The following is a 27,745-nucleotide window of genomic DNA, read 5'->3' on the forward strand; positions in this document are numbered from 1 at the left end:
GAGAAGACCAATTACAAGCCATAGAGAAAGGCCTGGAATAGGTCCTTCCCTAATATTTCTCAGAAGGAACCAACCCTGCCGACACCTTGATCTTGGACTTCCAGCCTCCAGAAGTATGTGAAAATAACTTCCTGTTGTTTAAGCCACCTAGTCTGTGGTATTTGTTATAGCAGCCCTAGCAAACTTATACATCTTTTATATCTGATTCCAAAGTGCAAAAAAATAAAAAGTTCAATGACCTCCTCTCATAGGTTACCTCACAGGCCTTTAGGCAAATACTGGATGCCCTTTGGCCCAAACCTGGGCTTGACTAAGAAATGCGGCCTCCAAGGCCATTGCAGGAAAGTAAATTTGGGAATCCTATGACACAATTCAGTCCTGTGGAGAATTTGGGGCTAACATTTAACTCTGGACATATATTGACATGAGCAATTCTTCTGTAATAGATTCACACAACATTTTGAAATGTATATAAAAGCCTTGATGCTTTTTAATCTTAATCTTTTATTTAACTGTTTTTCGGAGGAAGGAAACTGGCTTATTTGGCTCTTTTATAATTTTCGTTCTTTTTGCATTTTCGCCACTGCTTTTCTTTGGACTCTCTTGGGGGCAGCACGCTTCGTTTCCATTTTCGCCACGTTTAACAGCCACACCCTACACAGGCTCGGTCTCTGGCTCGGCTAGGCTACCGGTCTTCGTCTCCTGTCCCGCACTCCCACTCCTCTGTCCCGCGTCTGCTTCCTCCTCATTGTCCTCTCCGCTTCTGTGGTCAGTTCCTAGCTCCAGTCTCCCTCCTCTGCTCTTTCTTCGTTCCTCTCATCTGCTGACTTGCTTCCGTCCCCTCCTTCTGTTCCCCTCCTGGGTGTTTCTTTGGCCCACCTTTCCTCCTCCTCTGAGACTTCTTTTTCTTGTTGGTGGATGGGGGCTGATACTGTAAACATCACAAAAATAATGGCATTGAGAACAGGCGGGCCCCTCGGTGGCCCGCAGGCAGAGCCTCTGAGTCAGCCCAGAATGCCCGGGCTCCGTGGGCCGCGGGAGGCGGCACTGGTGTTGGACGGGTGTCTAGACCTCAGTCACAAGGCTCAACATCTCTGACCCCCACCCTGTCCCCAACTAGAAATTGAGAGGCACTGGGTCACCTGGGAAGAAAAAGAGTTAACCTCCCTTCAGCATCCCCAGCGCAACTTTCCAGTCTCATTCGCCTCAAAGCAACTTCTGTGGCGCTTGCTCCCTGCTGTGTTCTTTGGGCACCAAGTTGTGCCTGGTCCCTTTCTACCCCTTAAGGTGGCTCCCCGGAGACATATCTCTGCTCAGCCCCCCGGGCCTCCTCCTGCCTCGGGACCAGGAAGCAGCAAAGATGTCACTGTAAAGGTCTCGGCCTCTCCTCTTGGGATTTCGGCACTATGCTATTTGGGCTCCAAAGATTAAAACCTCAGGTGGTGGGTTTTTGTTTCGTATTATTTTTCATTTTGTCAACAGAGTCCCCGAGGAGACGCTTTACTCAGTCTTCCTCGCTTTCTTTTCCCTCCTTCACCTTCTTTTTCAGTCTCATTCTTTCTACCTCATGACTAAAATTTTAGTTAATCACTTACATCCATTTGTACACTCATTCATTCACTCACTCAACAAGAATGTATCAGGTGACGAACGTGCATCGGATGATTTATGGACTTTTGATGGCAGAGACAGTACCTCTAAGGTTTCTTTGAAGTCTAGCTCTTAAAAACAAGGCACCTGCAAATTTGGATCATTAGAAATTTCTAGGTATTCTTTGAGCCAAACAGAAATTTGTATTTTTAATGTCTTTTCTTTAATCACAATTGCCCCTGAATGTGAATTTCAAATAGTTCCCATTTTAGATTTTTTTATTTATTTTTTGGCACCTTTGTAGAATACTAGGACTTGAAAGTTTCCAGGCTTTGTTGTTAATTACAGTTATGACAGATGTTAACACTTGTCCAACAGCTGTGTTGCGCAGACACGTGGAAAACACCGTACGTGCGTTAACTTAATTCTTACAGCGACCTGATGCGGTAGCTATGACCGTTGTCCTAACTTTACGGATGACAGCGAGGCTCGCATAGGTTACGTTATTTCGCTAGGGCGATCAGCTGGTGATTGCGAAGCGAGGACTTCAGTTTTGTCTGATCCCAAAGCCCACGTTTAGTCACTGGCCTCCGCCGCCTCCTGGTCACCAGATCGCCCAGAGCAGCGCGAGAGAGACTGCAATGCACGGTGACCAAGGAGATGGGCATCTGGGGTGAGAAGGCGGCTGAACTGACCCATAAGCCGGGAGACTGCGGGGACATAATTACCGTTGGCCCACCCACACGTATAAGACACAGATCCCTAGAGGATGGCCCGATCCCCCCCCCGCTTACCTTCTGAGCCTTGGGCACGTCGGTGTGGCGCTGGGCGCGGACGGAGCGGGCCGCCTTGGCAGGCTTGAGGGGCGCGCAGTACATCTCCAGCCTTCTCAGGTCGCAGCTCCGGAAGCAGCACTCGTCCACGATGCCGATCTGGGGGGCCCTCCGACTGGTGGAGCCGTACCCTGTGGGCTTGTCTGTGCAAACGAAACGCAGAGTGGCCTGGCTTTAGAGTGGAATAGCCCATCTCCACGTTTCCACCCGGCCTCCGAGAACCCTCCCCTCCTTGGCCCTCGTCTGCCCACACATGTGCATGTCAACCTCTTTTTGAAGCTTCTCCAACAATTCCTGTCCCCACAGATGCTTCTGGATTCCAGTATGTCTCCCGGAGTCTGTGTCACGCTCGTTAGCACTAGCTCATTCATGACGCACTTGGTGTTCATTCTCCTGAAGTTCTCAGCAACCTTTAGTCAACAGTCTCGTGTGTGCCCAATGCTAGCCTTTCCTTATATATTGGCTTAGTTGAGAGGCTGCTAGAGATGTTAATTAAATAGAAGATCATATATTCAGTTTCCTTGATCTTTTTAGCAAATCTACATAGTTTTTCCAGGCAGGATGGCTTAGATATTTGCTCTTTTGCTGAATTGCTTCCACTGTAAAATCAGAGTGAGCATCAGTGAGGGTCTAAATCTAGAAAGACTCTACTTTCCTGATGTGGAGACTGAGAGTCAGAGTTGGGAATGATTTACTCCAGGTCATTACGCAGTAAATGGTAGAATCAAGATTTAAACTCAGATCTTCCCTCTGCAAAGCCCAAGTGCTTCATAGAGCCCGGGAGGCCTGTTGTGTAACTCTGGACAAGTCATTTAAACTTCCTGGGCCTCAGTTTACTTATTAATAACGTGAGGTTAACGATATCTTCCTTGTAAGGACTGTTTGAGGATTATGTGAGAAAATGTATGGAAAGTGCTTAGAGTACCACCACACGTAGTAGGTCCTAAATAAATATTGGTTTGCTTCCTCTACGCACCCCTTTCCAGGATCTTATGTGGTCTGTGAAAGAAGCAGTGTTACTGTTGATTGCATCCAGAAACCTTGGAACTTAGAACTGATGACAATACCGATGTGATAGGGCTCCCTCTCCTATCACCCCAGAGAGACCAGGATAATCAGTTCTGTCTTGTTATAGAATAATTATTAAACAGAGACAAAATGAACTAAATGTCCCTTTCGTGTGGCTTGGATTGCCCATAGGGAACCGTGAGTCAAATTTCTCTTGATATTTGCAAATCAATTAGACCTCTCTACTTGGCAAGTAGGTTTTGGTCTGCTTTCATTTTTTGTTTTGATTTGAACACACTTTTCCTGGCTCTAGAGTGAAAAGAAAGGGCAAAACAAGCTTGCATGGACCTTAAAATGTACCTGGATTCTTTGTAAGCTTTTTGTCGTAATAGAGCTTCTGTTAAACCAAATCTTACTTATACACCCATATGTAAAACAGGCAAAAGTAAAACTGCCCTGACTCAGGAGGGGGCAAGGGGACCAAGTCTCAGTTTTCTCTCCTGTCCCTTTAACTCCCTTGGGAGGTAGGGGGCCTGGGTTTTCTCCACTGACTTTCAGGCTTCATGGAAGAAAATTTGTACACCATTGATCCAAAAGAATTCAGTTAGTCAATCTGACATATATTTGATCTTAACTCCTGACATGGAAGACAGCATTATATTTTAAATAAAAAAGTCTTATGTTTGCATAATGACACCATTCTTTAGGATGGAGTTTTTGAGAATCAAAATCCCTCATGTATTTTTTGAACTCTGGTTTGGGGAGATCAGACCCAGGGTCACAGCCCATCACCAAGCTAGCCTGGCAGCCTTGCTGCTTGAAGGGCCAGCCATTAGTGGCATCTTCTGAGAACACAGATGTTTTCCTGGTGTTTGGCACAGGAGCCTGGGGATGCTTCCTCCCCAGAAGGAAGGTCTATTGTCATTCTTAGGGCAGCAGGGGGCAGTAACTCAGTGAGGGTTCAGTTGTGGTCTCTCTGGGTGGGGTCTGCTGTTCTCGCTGGGGGCAAACCCTGTGGGCTCCTCGGGATTGAGGGGTCTAGGGGACCAGGCAGCTGGCCCCCTCTGGAGCCTGAGCAGGGCTTTCACTTGCCACTGGGAGATCGGCTAGTGCAGAAGACTCACTGAGTCTATAAAATAGCTGGGCATGTTTAGTCCATAATCAATGAATTTAGGAACAGAGACATTTAGTACTTTTCTGTAATGTTTTATAAAGAAAATTTACCTTATGTCCATATTTTTTTTCAGATGTTGTTGAAATAGTGGTATAGAGACTTGGATTTTGCCATAAATGTAACTATCAGTTATTCTACTACAATCCTATAAAGATGTTTTCCTTTGTCTTTTCAAAGCATCTGCAATGGACGAATTGAACTTCATTGGGAATATATGAATATAACAGGGTTTACCTGTTGCCTTTTAAAGTTCAATTAGTCCTTTGAAATGTCGTATAGGCTTGGTCTCTGTTTCTACATCAAGATATTTAATTTAAAAAATCATTTCTCACCAATTGAGAGGCCATAGTTGAGGGTCAAAGTTTTGCCCTTTATCTTCAAATGCTTCACATTACTTTTTTTCAGAACCAAAATAAAGACACTGTTGCTTCGGGCTAACACTAGAAACCTGAGACAATGTGGTTTACTAGAAAGGCAGTAACCTAATTTGCTCCAGTATCAATTTTGGAAAAAAAAAAAAAAGTATTTTTAATGACTTCTAAATTGCAGCTATGGTCATTATGACTGATTTTTAAACGTGACAGAGTGAATTATTTCATCTTTTCCTTTAAAAACTCCCCACCAGGCACCATGCAGTTCTGCTCCAGTGGGTGGAATCAGAATTTGGTAGGTGAAAGGGAAATATTGGCTAAATATAAGAAAAAAAAATTCTAACAATTTGAACTCAAAAGTTTAAAAAATGGGACAGACTTCTTTTTAAAGTAATGAACTTCCCATTGCTGGGAGCAGTTAAGTAAAGGTCGTACGAACACCTGTGATAGATCCTAGGATCATGTTCCTGTATTGAACACGGTATATGACGGTCATGGTCCTTTCTATTCCGAAGACTCTGTGACAAGTGAAGACATGCAGAAGGAAACCCACCCAGGCCAAATATTCAATATGGTTGAAAGCCATTTACACTGTCTTCCAGGAAAAGGTTGGAATATTTTCTAACTTAGAAAGTGAAAATTTGTTTTCTATTTATCATTTGAGCCCCCCAAGATGCTCCAAACACTTTTCCTTACTTGATGCTAAAACAAAAGACAGGTGACTGGAACAGTCCCTTCTGCAACTGGGTACAGTCCCAGCGATCTGTCATACTGGCATTATGAAGTGTCTACACACTCAGTCGTTAGAGTGGACAGGCATTTATAACATTTAACAGAATTTTTCTTGTTGGCCAAGTCTTGACATTGACACTGTACATATTTATATATTTATTTTGTCAGTAACTTTTTCTCCAGAGAATGCAAACCAAAGATGGCTTAGCAGACGAGCTGCCCCACCCTCACCTGGGCCCATGACCCCTCTGTGTGTAGATATCATGTGTAGTCACAGTGCACGGCTCTATGTTGAAAGTTGGCCAACAGACAGAATTCCAATGGTTAAACAGCTGGCTTCTATAATAACAGCACTTCCCTTTAAATAATGCATGATCAGTGGAGTAATTCAATAATCTTCAGGGCAAACTTGCTAGTTACAAGGGTTTGGGGCAGAAATGTGGCATCATCAAAACCACACCAATTAGCTGAGGCTCACATTTTGTCCTGGTTGCAAGCTACCCGCTTCCCTCCATCCCTGAAGGAGAAGGTGTAAGGCTGAGAGTTCACTGGGGTCATCGCTTCTCGAGCAGAGAGCTCTGGTCATTCATCACTGGTGAAAACAGTGCAGCCTCTACTGGGGCTGGGTACGCTTGTGTTTCTTCCAGGTTTCTGGGGATGTAACTGGTACATTATGCTAAACTTTAATTCTCTTTGAAACGTCCTCTCTTGTTTATTGAGAATGCTTTAATTATTTTAATTTTACCACTAAAGAACGGAGACGTTGATTTGAAGAATGGGTATTTAAGTCATGAAAAAGGCAAACATTTTCCAAATAGGGAACTATGCAGTTCTGAAGATATCACTTAATCTTTGGGTTCCAGGGAATAAAACTCTGCTCTAGAAATTGCTAACTAAAGGACATTCTAAATTCGATCATATTTCAAAAGCAGGAAAAAAGAAGTCAGGAAATTCAAGTTGGATTTCAAGGGCTATTTCTAGAAAATTCACAATTATGTTTCTTATGAAAAACAGAAATGGGATTATTAACTTATAAAAAATGAATTTGCATTTACCTTTGATTAACTGAGGCTTGATTACTCAATCAAATATTATAGTTAAAACCTACAGAAGGCAGAAAGTTAGGTTTCTTGCACCAATGACTTATCTATAACTTCTGGACATGATGTCAAATTAGAATAACTCAGTATGGTTAGTTTCTTAGCACAGCATTGCTCCATGGATCACCTTATCTCATAAAAATTCGCTCAGTGGACATAATTTTGCATGGAATAGTAGCAGGAAAGTTGGGTAAAGTGTGAGTAATTTTAAAGCTGTCTCCATCTTAGCATTTCAATTGCTACTTTCATTTCTGAAAAAAATGAGAATCCCTTCTTAATATTTCTTACACATTTTATGGCTTTCTATAGAAAATGGGACCCCTTTCATGAATTCCTAATAGAAAAAAAAAATTGTGATAATATGATTATCCAGACCCAAAATGCAATAGTCCCTTGAATGGTTATTATTTTCTGAATAAATAGGATTCACATTTACTTAAAGTCTTTTGATAAGTCATATTTTACCTTTTAAAAATTCTGTGGAAATCACACTTGAGTTAAAATGTGCTTAGTAAAGACATGGAAAGGAGCTTTTGCTCCTGTGAACTGGCCACATTGTTACGCACTTAGATTAACATGGGTATGGACACACATATTCAAACATATATCAGGAATTCAGTGACTTACCATTAGTATCAAAACTCCTGCCGAACACTGTGAAGTTAGAATTTTTTTGAAGAAGTTTCTCTACAGTATATACCTATTGCCTGCCTTCTACAGTGCTAGCGACTCTGTACATTTCTGCAGAGAGCTTTTTCCAAGTAAGATTGACCTTTGGCATCTGTAAAAGTGAGCACAGAAAATGTTCTCTCTTCTATGAACTGGGTGTCATAAGCTTTTCCTGAAAACCTATCAAATGTAGGCATCGATTTCACTTTGGCCCGTGTTAATTTTTAATTGCCAGTGTTTGCTGCTCCCGCTACTTCTCAATTGGACGAGGTCATCTTTTCTAGGAATCATGACTCTGTTGGACCTGCCACCACCCCCAGCACTCAGCAGCTCTTTTGCAGCTACTAAATTCTCATAACCCAAAAGACCAAAGTCTTCCTGTTGCCCAATCAAGTCAATGTTTGTGTATCTTTGGGTCTAAAGGGAACGAAGCAGAGCTCTAGGGTGCTGCCCCTGGCTTCAAACCCTCCTTCCTTTTGGAAGTTCCCACTCAAGGGCAGGTGTGACAATTGTGCTGCTCAGTCCGCCTGCGTCTCCGAGGCCAGGGAGCTAAAGCGTAAGGCGTAGGGACAAGGGGACTAGAGGTTCAGAGGAGAAACACGGCCGTTTAGGACTCTCTGGAGAAATGGGCCGGCAGAGCGGGAAGCAACGTGATGTATTATTTAGCCTGATACAATGCCCTGGAGGACGAGCGACTTGCCAGGACAGCACAATTTCCTAGCTTAGGTCTGTTTCCAGGGCTTGGAGGAGATAGACACAGCCAACAAAATTATACTTTGGCAAGAGAAACGCTTTGCTGCACAGAAATGTTGTCCTAAGGGAATGGTTTGGTTTATCAACGTCTAAGGTAAAAGATAAACACATGCCAAGGGGTCACTTTTTTGTTGGAGTTATTTCAGTTGGGTCGGCCCTGTAGGTTAGCTACCACCTTCTAGTTACGTGGCTTCAAGCATTTGGAACATCTTATAGGATTTGAGTTTGATCTGCCTGTGTCATCTGTCATACCAGTGAAGGAGGCCTTATGTGGCGTGGGAGTCAGGCAGATGTGGCTTCTGCCACGTGTTCACTGTTCACCTTGGACAAGGCACCAGATCGTCTAAGACTCAGATCCTTGTATGTAAATGGACATAATAGGAGTAACTCCCAGGGCTGTTGTGAAGATTATATGAGGATGTATGTAAAGTACTTTGCACAATGCCTGGTATGTAGTAAACTCTCAATAAACGTTAGCAATTATTACTGTTATGGAGTTGAGCTGGCTAACACAGCTAGCTGGCAGGTAGCCCCTTCCTCTCTTTCTCCTAAAAATGCACCCTTTCCAAAGTTTGGTTGAAAAAGATGGTCTTTCTAGAAAAAGGAGGACTGTTCTCCATTAAAATGAATGAATAACTGTTCTTTTGAAAGGCTATCTATCCAAGCTTTATGTTGTAAAGAGGGGTGGGCAAAAGTCGGTTTACAGCTGTAATACAAATAAATAATACAAAAATTAATAAATAACAATGCAAAAATGACCTCTGGGTTTTGCCTACTCACAACTGGAAAACTACTTTTGCCCACCCCTGTAGGCTGCCCTGAGTAGCTTTCATCTGAAATAGACGCTTTATGAGAATGAATCCTCCAATCAAGTCAAACAAGGCAAAGCCGAGTGGGCTTCTCTTGACCTCTTATTGCCTTTGATTCCTCCCAAATAATCCCCTGTCTAAAATAACTGGGTTTTCAGGGTTAGCATCCATTCGCTTACTTGACAACGACGCTGCCAAGCATGGGATGGGCGAAATACACGGTCGGGGGGTTTCCAATCCCTCCCAACCAGCCTATGCCTTTCTCCATATCGCATCGCCTCTTTCCTTTCCCTTCTTCGCCTGAACCTCCAGTGCCCTGCTGTGGGCAGCCGCTGGCATTCCTTTTACTCGCTGATGAGCTTCTGGGCAGAAGCTCATGCCGTGTGGAGTTCATGGTGGGCCAGGAATTAGGGTTTAGTGTCTTCCCTGGAATGACTGAGAGCTAAGGCTCCGCCTCCTGCCAACTGCACTTTGAGAAGAAGCGCCCCCGGGTACACAGTGTCACAGGGCCTGCGGAATCGCTACTCCGTCTCGGACCCACGCCCGAATGGCGTGAAAACAGGCCGCGGAAGGACAAGAAGGGATGTTGAGGAATCGCAGACGTGGACCTTGGTTATCTCTTTGTGTTTAGAAAGACTGTGACGGAAGTTGTAAGATGAGCCTGGCTCCAAGCTGGAGATTGTCGCCTGCCACCAGCATTATCTCCTCTGCTTACATGGCTATTGTTAGTTTGCTCCGGCAGATGTGGGACAAGACGCCTTGTAGGCAAAACAGAGGGGCCTCGAGAATAGAGGGTAACGCCCCTCTTGCTGGTGCCACAGAAAGATGAACCGGCCCAAGGGGTATTCAGGCACATTCTCTTTATTTTTGGTTTCACTCTAAAGTCTATCGTTTCTCTTTTCTTTGCAACTTGGCACCTGCCCTGTGTTCTCAGGGGCCCTGCTGCCTGTCTGTCTCCTCACTCGGGCCTCTGTGCTCTGCTCAGGGCACAACTGGAGATTTTCCCAGGGGTGGGTGTGACACGGTCAGGATGGCAGGTGAAGGGGGACCGGCTGCCGGGGCAGTCTGGTGTGTCTGAAGGGAGAGTCAGGAGGCGGAGGCCCCGAGGAGAGGCATCCGGGCCTGCAGCGGGGGGTGAGCTGTCGGAAGGCGGCAGAGACAGTCTTTGGCACCACCGCAGAGCAGAAACAGCTCGAGTCAGCGACAAAGGGAGAGAAGGCGGAGGGAGGCAGGGAGGGGAAGGCGGCGAAGGCATTGCATGATATAAATAACTGCATGGTGCGCACTTCAGTGCCAACTGGGTTGTGTGTGATGTCCGCTTCATGCTGGCGAGTCAGCGTGGGGAGTGTTTCTAGAGCACCCAGCACAGAGCAGTGTGCGGAGAGGGACTGCGAAGAAGGCCACATGGTATATTGACAACAGCGTTGGATTCCTGCCCCAGGTCCTTTGCACGCACTAACAAATCATCCCGACTCTCTGAGATTCAGTTTCCTCACGTAGACAACCAAAGTTCGAGATGATAAGGTCAAGCACTTCTTCCAACAATACGACTCCAAGGGTTGTCTGCCTGGTTATGCTCCCACTTTTTCATCAAGAAGGAATCTCCGGCGTATCAGCGTCTCTCCCTCCAGTGAGGGAGATACACAGCGAAGAGAAGTCTGATGAGAGACCCAGGGGTTTACTCTTTGTCAGGTTTAATTTTAGAGAAAAATAAGATTTGTAGGCTGACTTTAAGGAAAGCGGGGGTCAGTGTTGAGGTTGGTGGAGGAAACTGGGGGAAATGCCCCATGTGGGGGTGGGCTGGAGTAAGGGGAGGGGACACGACTATCTGTGCGGACGGCACAGGTCTGCTCAGGACAGGAGGGCGTGCAGTGAGGAGGGCCAGAGGGTGAGAGTCATGGGCTGCTGCTTTGGAAACACAGAAGGAGTCAAACTACATGTTGGAAACCAGAGTCCCGAAGGCTTTGAGGATGAGGAGGGATGGCCCTCGCTTGCATGGGCGCGTGGAAATGAGAATGAGTGTGAGAAGGCTCCTTCTGGAAACCCCTGGGCATGCTTCTTACCATAGCGCTTCACAAAGCTGCACTTTCAAAGGCGAGGAAGTGATAAGCCCTAGGAGGGGTGTGCATGTTGTTGACCAGAAGGTTGAACTTCCTAGAGCTTAAAGTGGCCAACATTTTATTTCACTAGTTTCCTTGGGGCCTGTCAATGGTATATGAATCCTCTGTACAATTCCATTTCCTTCCAGGGGGATAGAGGCATACTTTCCCTTGAAACTGCAGCTATGACTATGTGTTATCTCATCTCCAATAGCATGAAGGGGCTTCCAGGCAGGTCATCATCTCTGCCATTGGTACCCAATTTCTGCCCAGAGGAAATATTAGAAGATGACCATTATAAACATGGATTTTTAAATGCTACCTCCCCCCCCCTTTTTTTTTTTTTTGTAAAATAAACTCATGTTAAGGTTATTAAAATTTTAAAATCTACACAAGGAGTTCACGAACAAGTTTTAGTATTATTCATCAAAATACCAGGCAGGTATGCAGACGAAGGCTGAATGGTTTACTTAGACAGTGACTGTATTATTATTTCAGGAACTTTCAGCTGAAATCTGGACTTTTCAGACCATCCTTTCTTTTTTCTATGGAGTTTTGCTGCTATAACTTTCCCCTTAATATTTGATTGCTTAAACATGACCAAGAGGCTTTAAGTGCTTTCCTCAAATTATTGTATTATAGAATTTCAGATATCTTTGGACATGAGAGCAAACTCAAAGTCAACTTAAGAGGCTTCTTAGTAATCTGGCAATCACTGAGCCTGATAGCTTTTAGCCACCCCCCCAACCCACCCCCAAAACTATTATTTTTAAACTGAAGAGGTGACTATGCATAAGAAGAAAGAGAGGTTTGTTTTAGTTGTCCCCAAGCTAAATCCTGGTCTCACCTTTAATTCATCTGGGACCAATATCATGCTTACATCTGCAAACCTTGTTAAGTGTTTTTTAGCAAATATTATCATCAATCAAGAAAATTCTCTAATCCTCTTATTTATTTTACTAGATTCAGCAAGGAGACATATTTTTAGTGTGTGACATTAGCTGAAAAAAATCACACTCTTTTTTATTTTTATTTTTTCTTGCCACTCAAACACACTAAATGACCGCATCGCTCTGGGACCCCACTCTGAGGCAATGGTCACTTGGCTGTCTAGCCAGTCACTCACTTCTGTGAATTTCCTTTCTGAGAACTGGGGACACTTGCCCCAGCAGTCATTTTCAAATGATCACAAAATCTGTCCATGGTTACAGAATTAATTAGCTTCATGAGGAATCAGCAATGTGAAGCCTAATGTGTCATAGAACTGGGGAGGCTCCTTTGGGCAGGGACACTGGGCCAGGATAACTGCTTGTGGGACATTTTATTTCCCTCAACACTTGCCTTCTGTCTGCCCTCTTTGGCTCAGGTCTGTGTTGGGAAGGCTGTATGGAGGCACTGCTTGTGCTAATATTTAGGCATAATTAGCTCTGTCCTAACCAGCTATAAGTGAGGGCCCAAGTTCAGGGGCAAGTGCTCTCTTCTGATAGACAGTCTTTCAGCGGGGCAGCCTCCATTCTCTCTTCCCAGACTTCCAGTAAGTGCATATGCTCCCTGACTTATGATGGGGTTAAATTTCGATAAACCCATCATAAATTGAACATATCTTAATTCGAAACGCATTTAATACTACACTGAAGAGGGTCAGTTGTTCACCCTTGTAGTCCTGTGGCTGGCTGGGAGCTGGTGCTGGCAGCTGCTGTCCAGCATCAGGAGAGTAGCTTACCACACATCACTAGCCCAGGGAAAGACCAAAATTCAGAATTCAAAGTACAGTTTCTACTGAATGCATATCGTTTTTGCACCGTTGTAAATCTGAGAAATCATTTAGTTGAACCATAGTAAGTCGAGAACCTTCTGTGCCTGCTTCCCTGTAAACCCACTCCAAGCTTCTCACACCTGTGAGAAAGGAGAATATGAAATCTGTGGACCTCCACAATTGAGGTTTGGTCTCCACAATCACCATGATGCCCATTAGATGCATATTTGTATAGAAACTGCATATATAAACCGCTAGCATGGTGAGAAGAAATGACCCTCCAGGTCTTGTCACAGCTCCGCATAGTAGGACTGGAGGAAAGAAGGGAAGCTTTTTGACTGCGTCGTAGGTTCTGAGAAGAGAATGGAGAGAGGGCCACGCTCATCCTCCTTCCTGAACTGTGAGCTCAAGTCACTGGCAGTGACTTGTAACGAAAAGAATGATAGGAAAACAGGCATTGTTGGCTTAGAAACATTTTAATCTACTTCTAAGATTTGCTAACTTATTGATTCTTTCTTTTCAAGCAGCTTCCAGTCCTTCTCTTCCTCTTCTTTGCTTCTGGTTCAAGATGAGACTTTGGTAAAGGTCACTTGTGAGGTCTTAGTCTTCTAGCATCTTCTCATTAAACCAGAGCTCCCACTGTCCCCAGATGTCTGCCCTTGGCAGGCATTTCCTGCAGTCAGACTATGTACCATCATGAATTCCTTGCGTTCTTCAGAACATCTGTGCCTTCTTTTGCCACATTTTTTTTTTTTTTTCTGGTACTCAACAGGCCACAAATCACCCTGGACTTCTCTCTGCAAGCTGTTGATGTCTCAATACTCTCCTTTCAACCAATTTCTCCTCTTGTCCTTGGCTGTGGCTCTTGGCCTCCCAGCCTTCTCATCTCCCCTGCCTGGGTTAGTCATCTGTAGTCTCACCAAGAGTGTCTCTTTCTCCTAGCCTTCTATCTGAAATTATGTATTTCTTCAAGTGTCAGAGTTACTGTGCAGACCATGCCACCTGGTTTGAGCATAATGAAGCTCCCTACCATGACTTAAACATTGTAGCACAGACACCTCCACGCAGCAAGAACACTTGAGAAGACACAAGCCTAGAGGACACTGATTAGCTAATGATTGAGAAGAAACTGTAATAAGACCCAAAGATATAATCAAATGAGATTGGATACTTTTCCATTAAACACAAGTTTCTCCTGAGATTGAAATGAGGCATTTCATTCTTCTGTTCATGTTATATTTAAACTTATTTATTTGACATGTAGCACAACAGGAGGCCTTGCATAATACACTACCAATAGCTTCCTTTTGTTGAGTGCTTTCTACTAAGCTACTATAACAAATATTACTTTTCATACCTTATCTCATTTCCATCCTACAGCAACTACATGGAGTAGGCATTGTTATTATGATTCTCTTACATATGAGGAAACTAGGGTTTAGCAAGGTTAGTAACGTCACCCAACCCATATAGCTAGTAAGTTGCAGAGCCACTTCACCTTAATTGGAGACATCTTTAAAGAGGGGGACTTCCCAGGTGAGGAAAAGCCTGAAGTTGACACTGTTACTGGGATTCTCACAGGTACATTATGCTAATATCCCTGAAGGCAGGAGTGAGGTCATCTGAGTCAGCCCAGCAAGGCCAGGGCTTGAGCATGTGCAGTAGACAGGGAGTTTTATGCTGGGTACTCCAGAGAATGCCAGAAAGGATGTCAGGCATGGCTTTTGCCAGAGAGAGAAGTCTGTGCAATCCTGCTGTTAAGGGCAAGGCTGGGTATCGGAGGCTAACTTCTCACCAAGTACACTGTGATTCTTTTCAGTTTCAGAAGGGACAGTTGGCTCTGTCATGCAGCCAGACAAGCTTGTCCCCGATCTCCTTGAGTTGCACTAAGTTATAAAAACTTTATCAGAAATTGAAATATAGACATTTTACCCATAATCTTGGCATCCCAACAAATCACATTATCTTCATTTTTCTAAATTTTTTTTTTAGTGTACACATTTTGACATAGCTACAGTCCCAGACTAAATTTAATGAAGTATTGTGTTTCTTTCGCTTAACATTATATTGCAAGCATTTTTCATATTGCTACATAATTTTCATAATTATAATTATAAAGCTGCAGGATATTTTATTGAGTAGATATGCCATCATTTATTTCTTTAACAGCTCTCCCATTATTAGACATTTAGGCTAGTTCCAGTTTTATCATGATTTTAACTAACATGGCAGTGTCTCTGTGCACAAAACTTTCTACCCCTTTGAGATGACTTGTAAGAATTAATTCCCAGGAGTGGAATTACTGAGTCAAAGGATATTATCAGACAATCCTATTTTTTTTACATTTAATATTTTTGATGAAAGCTCACAATTTTGCATAAGGACCAGAAGGGAAGACCAAAGGACCAAAGCAGAGAATTATATCCAGATTTTCCTCCAGGACTAGAAAAGAGACAGCCAAGGTGGAACACAAACAGGAATCTCACCTGCATCCCATGAATGAGAATAAAGGAACCAATCTCTGTTTTCAATTACCAGTGCAGTTTCCTCTGAAGGAAACGGGGTGTAACCAGGACTTGGGCTTGGCATCCAACTGTTTGCCAAGTAGAAGAAAAACCAGGGAACATAAAATTGACGACAAGAGACCCTGGTTCTCAACTTTCAAAATCACCAAGTACCTGTGAGTTTTATTCTCTGAGGTTGGGACAGGGGGAGCCCAAGGAGCCAAGACAGCACCACACCCCAGTATATGAAGTGGGGAATCTGTTCTAAATATCAAACACTGTTTCCAAGCTCCTTCTGGACCCAAGTCCTCTCTGGGTCACCTGGCTCCTGCCCAATCTGCAGTCTCTCAACCTTTCAGGGAGTAATATCCCTGAGAGTCTGCCTCCCCATCGAACCCCAAATTTGCCCAACTACATCTGTCCTCCTTCGGCCACATTATTTCTCTCCTGCTTATAAGTCATGCAATCCCTAATGTTTTGTGGGGTTTTTTTACTTTTTAAAATGTGTTTATTGATTTCAGAGAGAGGAAGAGAGAGGGGGAGAGAGAGAGAGAAACATCAATGATGACAGTCATTGATCAGCTGCCTCCTGCACGCCCCCCACTGGGGATCAAGCCCGCAACCTGGGCATGTGCCCTGACCGGGAATCAAACCTCGATCGCCTGGATCATAGGTCGATGCTCAACTGCTGAGCCATGCCAGCCGGACCAATCCCCAATGTTTATTGAGCACTTACTATGTTCTAGACACTCCTCTCAGTACTGAGGATCCGAAGTGAACAAAACAGACAAGCATGAGGTAACAGGTCATCATCCCCTTTATAACCCTGATGACTGGGACAACCTTAAAGGAAACTGTAGTATGGGGTTGCTGAACTCAACAGTTTAATGACAATTGCCCAGCAACTAAGTTTGAGTTTAGCAAGAGAAGTTACCATTAGGCCCTCATGAGAATTCTTGTCTGGGGACTTCTTTCCCACTAACCTCTCTGAAGGTGTAAACCGATTTCTTTGTGTATCATAAACTAGCACTTAACTATCTGCGTTTCCAACAAGTTCTCAGGTGATGCCAATGCCTCCGTGTGATGTGGCCTTCCAACATGTGTGTGTAATACATGATTAAGTAGTAGAGCACAGGAGGAATGGGCCAATGAGGACTGCAGCCCTGGGAAAGACCTCTTACCCTTAAAAAACTCCAGAAAGGCTTCATGTCTCTTTTGATAATTGCCTGATAAAGGTATCCATATGTTAGTCTAGTAGCAGAACCTGTTTTATTGCAAGAAGGAAAAGTCAGAGCCCTCCAAAGAAACTAAACTGAAATGAAAAACACATGTTGGCCTTTCCCCCTTTCCTGCGTTTTTTATTTGCTCAGTCTGGGTCATCCTGACTTCCAGCTAGCACCTGAGGACAAGAGCTAGGTCACAGGGAAGGAAGGCAGAGCCTTAGCAAATTCCCCGGCCAAATGCACAGCTAGGAGCACAGGGATGTCCTATGATATTGAAAGCAGCCTTTACCAAGTACCAGGTTCAATTTATTTTTAGGCTTTCAAAATTGTCAGGTAGGTATTTGAACCAGTCTGCACGATTTTAAAACTTAGTTCAGAAGACAGACTTTTCGACGACCCAAATCTACCTTGCCTGTGCCTTCACCTTTTATGTAACTTCCCAGGGTAACGCAGAGAAGCTGAACAGGTGGAGTGGGGTTTTGGCACGCCTTCAGGAACACATCATCAAAACATCCTTTCACGGATCATTCAAAACTCGTGGCAAAGGAGAGCAAAAGGGAAACAGCACTGATGATTGCCTATAGAACAGAGGTGGTTGCATAAACTGAAGGACATTCAATTTTGCAAAAAGAAAGAATCGTAATTTGTTATTTGTCACTCAGGCTACACATCATCACCAAAATTTCTCCAGCAAGTGTCAGGATCAATGCTGCAGAGGAGACAGGGTTAATGAAACCAACTGCTTCAAGTGGCAGGAAGGGGGCAAAGGCTGCTCTATTTCTTTTCTGAGCCCTTCTCCTGAGAGTGCGTGTGAGGCTCCCATAGCTTTAAATCAAATGGTGCCCCGCAGGCAGGAAATCCATATTGGGAGCACGGGGAGGAAAGCAGGGGCCACTGCTGGCTTGGCAATTATAACTTTCCTCTAGGTCCCCGTTTCCATTTCCCTTGAAAGAAGGAGTTGGGTTTTTAATGACTCCCTTTCTAGTCCCTTCCTTCCTGTTGCCCCGCTAGGCCATTTCAGCACACGCCTTCTTCACAGACCTATTTCTGGAAAAGAGCAGAGGGACAATGACCTCATTTACTAATTGGGAAGCCAAGTGGGTATCCCCAGGGTTGGTGGGTATACTTCTGTGTTGAAGGGTCTCCCCACCCTCTCTGGCGGCTGTTTCTCAGGCAGAAATCATGTGGGACCCTCTGGGGAGGTGGCTACAGGCACAGGGACGCTTATCAGCCCCTTGTTGTGTGCTGGGCACTCTACCAAGGCTGCAAGAAGCTTGGGAGGAGGTAGAACACTTGGTTTGGTCCCAGGAAACACATAGGCTAATCAAAAATGTGGACCAAGAGGTCAACATGATGTGAGAGCAGAAGCTTAGTAGCCTTTAGCACCAGTAGGTCCTTAGGAACCCTCCAGTCCATGGATGAGTTTGGGAAGGAGGCCCGTGAATCCTCTGCATGGTGTACAGTTATGCATGTTTGTGGATTTTCCTGGAAAGAGGAAGTTCAGACAGGAGATTCTCAAGATGAAATACTGCCATTTGCAACAACATGGATGGATCTTGAGAATATCACGCTAAGTGAAATAAGTCAGACAGAAAAAGCTAACCTATGTAATTGTATTAACCAATGTTACCCCAGTAAATTAAATAAAAAAAGAACCCTATGATTTCACTCATACATGGGATACGAAACTGAAAGAAACAAATGAACAAACAAGACAAAAAAGCAAACAAAAACTCATAGACACAGACAACAGTGTGGTGGTTACCAGAGGGAAGGGGGGCAGAGGAGCAGTAAAAGGTAAAGGGGGTCAAATATATGAAGATTTGACTTTGGGTGGTGGGCATGCAATGCAATATCATAGAATAATTGTACTCGTGAAACCTATGTAATCTTATTACCCGATATCACCCCCAAAAATTAATTTTAAAAGCAAGATTCTCTAAAGGCTTCATGACTTGAGGAAACCAGAGAAATACAGGACCAGGCTCCCAGAGAAGCTAGTCTTGTGTACTCATACCTTTCAGAAACACCCAGGGCTGGCCTGCACGTTGACTCCTGTGATTAGAATCATATCCCAAATACCAAGTCCAACGTCAAAAGACTACAAAGGACCCAAGGTAGCTCCTAGCCCAGCATTCACACAAGCGTGTTCCTAGAGGTTCCATCCGAAAAGTTTAGGAATCTGCTGCAGACGTCATCACACCGGCAAGTCTTAAAGTTCACCAGCCTACTTAAGGCTCTGAGAAGTTCTGCGGTGAAGAAATCTCTTTGATGCCAGTGAGTCCACTCTCCTCGCTTAATGGCCCTTGGGGCCGTTTTCCAGGAATGCCTGTTAACTCTCCGAGGAACTAAAGCACCTGCATCCTGAAATTCCTTCTGTTTATCACATCTTTGGATTAAAGAAGTGATAAAGAGTCCTTCGGACATGTGAATGATTAACTTTAGAAACAGCACATTATTGTCCATTAGCATCCCAGCAAAAGTCAGTTCTAGGTCTTGGGGGAAGAGACTCGAGGAAAGTTGGTTTACTAAAGGGGATTGTTTCAGAAAAGCAGAACCCAGTCTGCTAAGCTTAAGGTCTTTAGAGCCCCCTCCTTAGGGAGGTCTCTCCTGTCTCCAGCATCTAAGGCAGCGCTGCTCTGAGGTCTATCATTCCCTTGTTTCTTTCAAAACAATGGAACAATGTTGTTTTTAATCAGGATTTGACGTGGTAGAGTTTGTCGGTTGACCTGTACTTTGTCTATGTGAGATTCCCAAAAGGAAAGGAAAGCAAGACGAGCCTTCTATGTTCTCTTTGCTGCTCTAAAGCCAACGCCCACCACAGCTCTGCAGAGAGTCAGTGCTTAATGAATACATTTTGTATACTTTGTGTGCACGTGTTCCTGAATGGGTAGAGAAACTGATTTGTTCATAGCCCCAGGGCCTATATCATTGGTCCTGGCAAAGGTGTTTGCTGAATAAATGAATGGGAGAGGGTTGGTCTGCATTGCTTTTCATGCTCCAACCATACTTGTGGGTCTTGGGAGAAATAAGTGATATCCAGGCCCTTCTAGGATTGATATAAATTGAGATTCCTTCCTCAATAACTGAAATAACAGACTGGAATATTTTTCAGATTGCACTAAGGCAGGAACAGATCTTCAAATATTAGGAGGTAGGATTAGAATTTAAAATGACCTTTAACAATTTAGAGATGGGGGAGGTCATTAAAAACAGGAAGATGTTTAAAATGGACAAAAATGGGCTCCAACTGGCAGAGCCAAGTACTATAGCAAATTAGCTCTGGGCCCTGAGCGAGCAAGAAAGCACTACAACAAAACTGTAACATGAGGCGAGCGAATGTTGCGAATTATGAACTGAAAGCCTAGAGTAATCCTCCCACAGAACTTGGCATTGCTGAGGTTTTAATTAGAGTGGGGACTCAGATTTCATCTTCCTATTTTAAGACTCATTTGGGGAAGCTGGAAAGGATCCAGATAGGAGTAAAAAGAAATGATTAACTGGATGGAAAATTAAGATTTCACCCCCGAAAGAAAAGGCTAGCAGGTGACTTACTCACCACTGCCAGGTATGAGAAGGGTTATTATTACACAGGGTATCCCACCTCATCTCCAGGACTCGACAGGGGTAAACAGACTTGTGCTACTTTGAACGTGTTTCCACTACAACCTCAGGAAGAATTTCTTGATTGTAAGGGGGGAAACATGTGGACCTCAGGGTACTGTGGGAAGCTGCCCTGGAGATTTTTAAATGTAGGATGACAACCATCTGCCTTGGAAGGCTTAGACAGAAGCAGGGGACTGGACCTAAGGACCTCTTGGCTTTCCTTCCATCTTTGATCCTGTGTTCAGAATCATGGCCACTAAGCACCCCCATTCTCCAATAATCCTCCATTCCCATCATAAGACAGACCCCACACTGTCAAGATCCTGATGGCGTCCCCTGGGAGGAGCTGGATTGTTCTCTTCTGAACGGGAAGGAAACGGATAGTGTTGCTTCAGCTGCTTCCCTTCTCCAGCCCCCACAGAGAGAGGCCAATTCTTGTCCTGATGGGCCTTCCCAAATCCTGGGATAGGCCTGCTCTCCCTCTTGTGTGGGATCGGAAGACATGGATCCAGTTGGAGATGGTTGACACCGCCAAGAAGCAAGGAACATCTGAGCTCCGAGGCACTTCAGAGCCCATTCGGACCCATCCCTTTGCTGCTAAATGAGGAACCTGAGGTCTTAAAGGATTAAATGAGTCTCTCGACGCGAAGCAGCCAGTTCTTTCCACCTGGGACCGAACTCCAGGCCTTCTGGCTCCTATTCCACACTATCTCCTCACTACCTGTGTTTGTACTTCAATTGGAAGAAACACTTTTAATGCAGGTAGAATGTCTAAAACTTATCTTCGGTAGCTGAACAGCAGGTGAAAAAATAAACAAAGAAGAATAGACGTTCTACTAGTAGGTTATGACTACCTGGCAGCATTATTTGGCTTGAGCGAGCAAAGATGGGTCACCCATACTTTTTAGCAGATCAATTTCCCCATATGTAAGTGAGGCATTTGGACCAATAACACTACTTCTTATTTCAACTGCAATATGTTATGATTCTGTGATTCTAAATTTTAGTTACAAAAATAATGATGAGTAGAAACACTCAATTACTGGGCTGAAGGGATGAGTCTTTGTAGAGAGAATTTGTGATGTAACTGGATGATGCTCAGTCCCTTTAAGACTTCTCGTGTCTCCCACTTTTGCAAAATCCCAGGCACTCATGACTTTCCTGCCTCCAGCTTTTTCCTACCCTTGTTTCATCTTCTAGAGTAGCTATAGGAAAGGGAAAGGTGATAGAGGAGGAGTTAGGTTCAGGAGTTAAGAGTGATAAACTAGGAGTGGGAAATAGTTGGCAAGCTGACTGTGGAGTGAACGAACTGGGAGAATTGTGGTGCTCCAGATCTTCAGAGCTTTAGGGAAGTGCATGGTCTTCCCATGGTATGTGAAAAGGAGTCATTTTATGTAGATATTGGATAAAAGTGTGACGTAAGGAGATTGGAAAACCTGGGGACTCCTGGTTTATACATACACTATTTCATTCAATTCTTACACAGTTCTGTGAGATTGGCATTGTAATTATTCCCATCTTAAAGTTGAAAATACTGAGCCTTAGAAAAGTTTATTAATCTATTTCAAGATCACCCACCTATTACGTGGCCAAGCCAAGATTCAAACTCAACTTTGTCCAAGCACTAAATCATTCTACTACATTGCTTCTCAGCTTGAGTAGAAACTTCCTGCCTAGACAGAAACCAGTGGGATGAGCTTAGTGCATCTTATAGCATCTTCTCAGAGAAACTTAGTATGAAACAATAAAAAATAAAGTTCAGTACATCTCTTAACTCATATACTTGATATGGCATAACAGAAGGTACCAAAAGTGGTATATTTTTCTTTTCCCTTTTCCAGAGTCACTTTCCATGTTAGTATGCTTGGCCTGATAAACAACAAAGTGAAAATTAATGCTGTTTGCATTCTAAAAAGCCCATCATGCTCCCCCCGCCCCAATTTTAGGCTCCTTTTGGAGCTCTGCTGATATTATTTGTCATTTCTTACAGTGCTGAGAAGTTTATTAATTGCTTTTGTCTTGTTTGATAGCATCCAACAAAGACAGAAAGGAAAGGGCAACTAAGGATAAAGCCATTCTTTTGAGCAGCCACTCATTTGCTCTAACACATCTGGCTAATGGATAGAGTATGAAATTGCTCAAGAAACACAGCCATCAGGAGCAAACTTCATGTTTTTACACCCAAGTTGGTCTAAAGCCTGGAGCAGAGCCAGCCTTCTATGCACGCAGAATGATAATAATAATAATAAAAAATGTTGGCTGAACATCTACTATGCACCAAGAACTGTGCTAAGCACTACTGGTCATCTCACATCATCCTTCAGGAGCCTAAGGGGGAGGTTTTATTCCCGATATTAATAGCATAGGAAATATTTCAGAGATCATACAGCTCATCAAGTGGTGCTGCCAGAATTGGCATCTGGATCTGGCTGACACTAGATCAACCTTTGATTTTGTGGTGCATAGGTGAGCTCCTAGGTGACATGACTTAAAGAGGTCTGGGATGGTCCTTCTGTCAGGGATTCCTACTCATTGTCCAATATCCATTCTTCCGCCTTCCATAATAATGGAAACACTAATTTTCCTAGCTTCCCTTGCAGCTACATGTGGCCATTTGCTCAAATTCTAGCTCATGGAATGTAAGTGAAACTGTCACATGACAACTTCTGGGATCCTTCCTTAAAAGACAATTGTCATGCATCCTTTGCTTTTTTCCAATCTTCCTGCTGGCTGGAATGTTGCTCAGAGATACTCCACCAGCTATCTTGGGCCATATAGATGATGGCCATGATGTTAGGATGTTAAAGTAGAAAAGTAGAAGAAGCCTGGATCCCTGAAGATTTTGTGGAACAGAGCTTCTGTTCAGCAGATAGTTTAGCTACCCTAAAGTATGTATCTTGGGACTTCTACATGAAAGAAATAAACGTCCATGTTGTTTAAGCCAAAATAATCCTAGAACTCTGTTACTTGCAAAAATATCTTAATCATAACCACTTACTGAATGAATAAAATTCATTGAAGGTCACTGGCTGGTTACTAGTACCTCAAATGTCCCCATTATAGGTTTTTCCCATTGGATTAAGATATATTTATACAGAGCTGCTAGGAAGGAAGGTAACAGATCACCCTGGGTGCATGGATGGAGTAGGAGGAGGCACAAAAATAGGCAAGTCTGAAGTGCCTATAAATCTGTATCTGGCCTCTGCAGGTGCTGCTATGGAGTGTAGGGGCCAAAATGAGAGGGGCAGAGCAGAGTTAAGGCCATCCTTGCTTTTAACAATATGGAAGAGGCACAATTTCCATCTTGACTACTTAACAGTTCAGGGGCTGTTCTTTTCTAGGAAATTCACCCAGATCTGTGATTACACAGAGCAAAAGTTCAGGTTACATCAGTGTTGAATTAATGGTGATGATGATACCTTTGAATCAGCAGTACTAGACTGAAACAGGAGAGTAAGGTCAGAAGAATAAAAAATTCTCTCAACACTGCCTCAGCTTCATAAGGGAAAAGGGGAGCATCTTCTCTGAGTAGCCATTCACTGATTTATTCATTCAACAATCTTATTGACTGTCTACTATTGTCAGACATGCTTTCTATGGATTATACATTAAGAAAATTTTCAGGAAATTTAAATCTATGGTGACAAAACTAAACACAGTTTTTCTGCAGAACAAAATGCAATTCAATTTAAAAACAAGTAATTTTAAAAAGCAAAACAAACAAACAAACAAAAAACTATTGGTTACCTGGTATATTCTGATAAGTGTAGTGGAGTATGTGAAAATGGTTGGATAGGCAAAGCCCTGGCTTTCAAGGGGTTTATCACCTTGCAGGGGGTGAAATAACCCATGAGTAACCGTAATACAAAGCAGAATGAGGTAAGTGCCTTAGAAGGTACAAGATACAATGAAGGTTCAGAGAAGGAGCCCCTGCTGAGGGGCTACCTCCACTCATGAGAGAGATGCCATCACTTCTCTCTATATACCACCCACTGCTATGGTTTTCTGTTTGCAAAACAAGGGAGGCAGTAAAGTTGTTCTACCACTGGGGGGATTTTAGCAGAGGCCTTTGATCAGGACCTTGAAAAAGGGATTATTTCTCAATAGAGAGATTTTATGAGTTCGAAGGCCTTTTCCAACCCTATAATTCCATAGTTCTTCTACCTTTATTCTTGACAGAAACTCTTACCCTCTGGAGTTCCTAGGGTTTCTAAGTCTTGTCATATTATATCCACTTGGCAGAAGTGAAATACAAACATGGGCCGGCACAGAGATCTCCAAGGTACCCCCACCTCATGGATTCTCCTTTTCATTTTTTCCAGTTAGAGACAAAGAGAGTGTCCAAAAGGAAGTGCTCAACTATGTCAAATGTGAAGTCTCCAAATGAACACTTAAAAGTATTTTTAGTAAAGTGATGGACTCTTCTGAACTGAGAAAATCCATCCAGGTGTGGATTTTTACTTAGTAGATTCTTTAAAGGGGAAGCACTCTTTTCCAGAGCTTTTATACTGTTCCCTTATCACCTTTTCTCATTAAATTTCATGTTCTTCTTGCCCAATACACTCACTTACTGCTCAAAGCTAAAACTCTTATTTTTACACAACTCTCATAGAAATTGCTCCATTACAAAGAGTAAGGGAGTAACACAAAGAGCTAAGTGAACTATTTTGGCTGTGACAGGAACTGTATTTGCCTTTTGGCGCTGCTTTCTGACTTTCTTTGTGAATTCTCTCTTGCTCTGATGGCCCTAGCAGTTTCCTGCCATGAATGGAAACACAGCCACCAGGCAATGCTCCACTTGGAGACAAATGGACTCCTGATAGCTCTAGGACTAAATTAGACCTGATAAAATACTGCTTTTCTGGATTTCTCAATTTCTTTCACTCTGGGTTTGGAGGCCAAGGCTATGCATCACCTAAATGGGAGATTGTGGTTATTACTCTATGTTGGCGAATATAGATAAAGGACACATTTGCGTTTGTTTCTTTCAAATTCATTTGGTGCACTTAAACAAGTTTTCTGCTATTTTTTTACTTCATTTTTTGCAAGATCTACGTGCTTTTTCTCAATATACTACTCTTCTATCTATGCATCTAACCTTGATTAATTCTTTCCAATTCTAATAAGACTCCAATACCTTGGGTAGATTTTCAGAAGGATCTTGGGTCATTTCTCTAAAGCCTCTGTTATTTGCAGGATTTGGGATCTAGGAATACAGAATTACAGAAGTTCAGCCTTGAAAGAGGCTTCCGATGATCTTGTTATAGAAGATTAGTCTGATAGTGTCAGAGGAGAGCAAGGAAAAGGATTCTGGTAACTCAGAAAGGCTGCCGGTAAGAAAATAAGCAAGTGTCAAAATATCCATTTTAACGTCATATCAACTGAGTCACAGTTTCATATTTGGAACTTGATCAATGGTTCCATTCCCCATACCTCGTCTAGCTTGTTTACTCCCAGAACTCTCCTAGGTGGATGTTGACTCCTTGATAGGAAATGAGCTAATCAATGAAGTGATATCAGTATCTGTGACTTCCTTGTGGACTTCATCTTCAAGGGTCAGAGAACAATTGCTCTCTCTTCCAAAGAGCACTTGAGAATTTCTCAAACAAGTAATTTGAGAATTGTCTACTGTGTTCTACCATTCTCTGTTTTGTTTGTGTACACAGAGCGGGTAATAAATTTTCAGGAAGCCAGCACCTTGAGATCAAGGCGCCAAGATATAGGCCCATGGACATTGTATGGTTTCCTTTCCTTAATACCTCATGAATTGTGGGCCTTCTCAGTACAAGAGACTCCAATGTACCTGAGATATCTCATGATGTGTAGGAAAAATGAATCTGACTCCGGCTGGAAACCAACATGTCACACAATTTAAGTTGCCTCCCTTGGTTGGTTGGATAAGAAGAGGAAGGACCAAGAGCCCAAAATGAACCTAACAGTGAGGCTTCCTTGCCACAAAGAATCTAAAACCAACGGCTGTAACAATGGATGTGCAACAGTGCATGTTGTAGAGGACAATCAGAGGAAGGAAAGATAAAAAGAAGAAGATGGGAGGCTGAAGAGAAAGATATGCCCACGGTTAGAAAGAAAAGAAAGCTTGGGGAATGTACTATATAGTTTTCCCAGATGTTTCCAGGGTGCAGGGACTTACCATTCCTGTTCTCTTAGCCGTCTGTACCTTTCTGGCTAAATCTAAGCACCTAAGGCAGGAACCCTGTCAGTTCGGTTCGACTCAGTATCCCAAGCACAACTACAGAGCCTGGCATGTAATAGATGCTCAGTAAATATCTGTGCACTCACCCATCACATTTTAGCACTCAACTGTAGTTCTGTAAAGTGCCAACTAATACTGGTCTTGCTGATTAGACAGCTGTAGGCCACTTTAAATATTTATTTGCCATCTTTGCACAAGGCATAGTCCTGTGCTTGCTGTTGTTCGTGACTCTCTGAGCTTGAAGATAAGTAATGTCAAATGTTAAAAGTGTGCTTTTTAAAAAAAGATAAGGCATTCTCTTCCTATTGGTTAACTTCATCTATGGGAGAAAGGAGTCTCGCAGGCCAGAAGAGAACTGGGTAAATGAGGGAGAGCTTGGGCTGGAATCCCCCGGAGCAGATAATCTAAAAGCATATCTTTCTTGGAGACACTTAAGCAGCAAAGCAATTTGAGGACATAGGCCCTGAAAAGAGAACAGCACCTGCCTTGCTGAGCAGCCTGGTTTGGAAACTGCTGGGTTAGCAACACGTTGCACCCTGTGAAAACTTGTGACTTCAATGTGAAAAAGAGAGGCTTTAATTAAATCGGGTGTTTCTGAGTCTCCCACAGGGAGGTGGGATTTGGGGGTCAAGAAACTGAGACTTTTATCAGGATAAAGGGAGCCTTTTCAGAAATCCTGGACCCCCATGGTGCTTGGTGATGTACTTCACCCCTGTGTGGCCATGTCTTTGCCTTTAGAAGCTCTGTTACCATTAGCATTCTCTTGCGGCCAAGCAGGGCTAAACCTGGAATGGTGTTCTTGGTCTGTGGCTGGGGATTGTCCACACTATGCTTCTCCATACTGCTTTTTATGGGTTGTATGTTTTGGGGAGTTGGAGAGTTCCTTGTGGGGCTCAAGGTTTCTTTGTTTTTTTGTTGTTGTTTTTTTAAATTAGGTAAGATGATCTTAAAGAGGTGTGGTGGGGCTAGGGGACATTTCCTCAGGCTTCAACCAGTGGATTCTGATATTCAATACAATTCACACAATGCTAATCGAACACTTACTACATGCATAGCGCTGTTCCAATATCTGAGGATATAAAAGGGAATGTGATGTCCATTGTGAACTGAAGAAGTTTACAAATGAGTCCATACTTATCTCTAACATAAGATTGGAACATTGCTATTGGTACATATAAAGACAAGTCTGGATTAGGGAAAGATAAATTCTTGCTGATGGAGTTGGAAGCGGTCTTACTAGGAAGGAATAGATAAGCTTGGTCTTAGCTATCCCCTGGTATTTCCACACCTAGGGAAGAGGGGAT

The 27,745-nt window shown here is 43.4% G+C and overlaps 1 protein-coding gene across 6 annotated transcripts in view; it reads right to left on the bottom strand.

The window, feature by feature from the left end:
* IGF1 (insulin like growth factor 1) overlaps window positions 1-27,745 on the bottom strand; it is a 70,598-nt gene that overhangs the window by 17,384 nt on the left and 25,469 nt on the right. For 4 of the 6 annotated variants that reach the window (XM_016223212.2, XM_016223213.2, XM_016223215.2 and 1 more), the window contains exon 3: window positions 2,385-2,566. In XM_016223212.2, coding sequence (XP_016078698.1) covers window positions 2,385-2,566 — 182 coding nt within the window. Of the gene's footprint in view, window positions 1-769; window positions 932-2,384; window positions 2,567-27,745 lie in introns of those variants that run through there. The other 2 variants (XM_016223216.1, XM_087814859.1) reach the window with 1 other exon arrangement.

This window comes from Miniopterus natalensis, chromosome 2, assembly GCF_054644295.1.
Source record: "Miniopterus natalensis isolate mMinNat1 chromosome 2, mMinNat1.hap1, whole genome shotgun sequence".
Lineage (NCBI taxonomy): Eukaryota > Metazoa > Chordata > Mammalia > Chiroptera > Miniopteridae > Miniopterus > Miniopterus natalensis.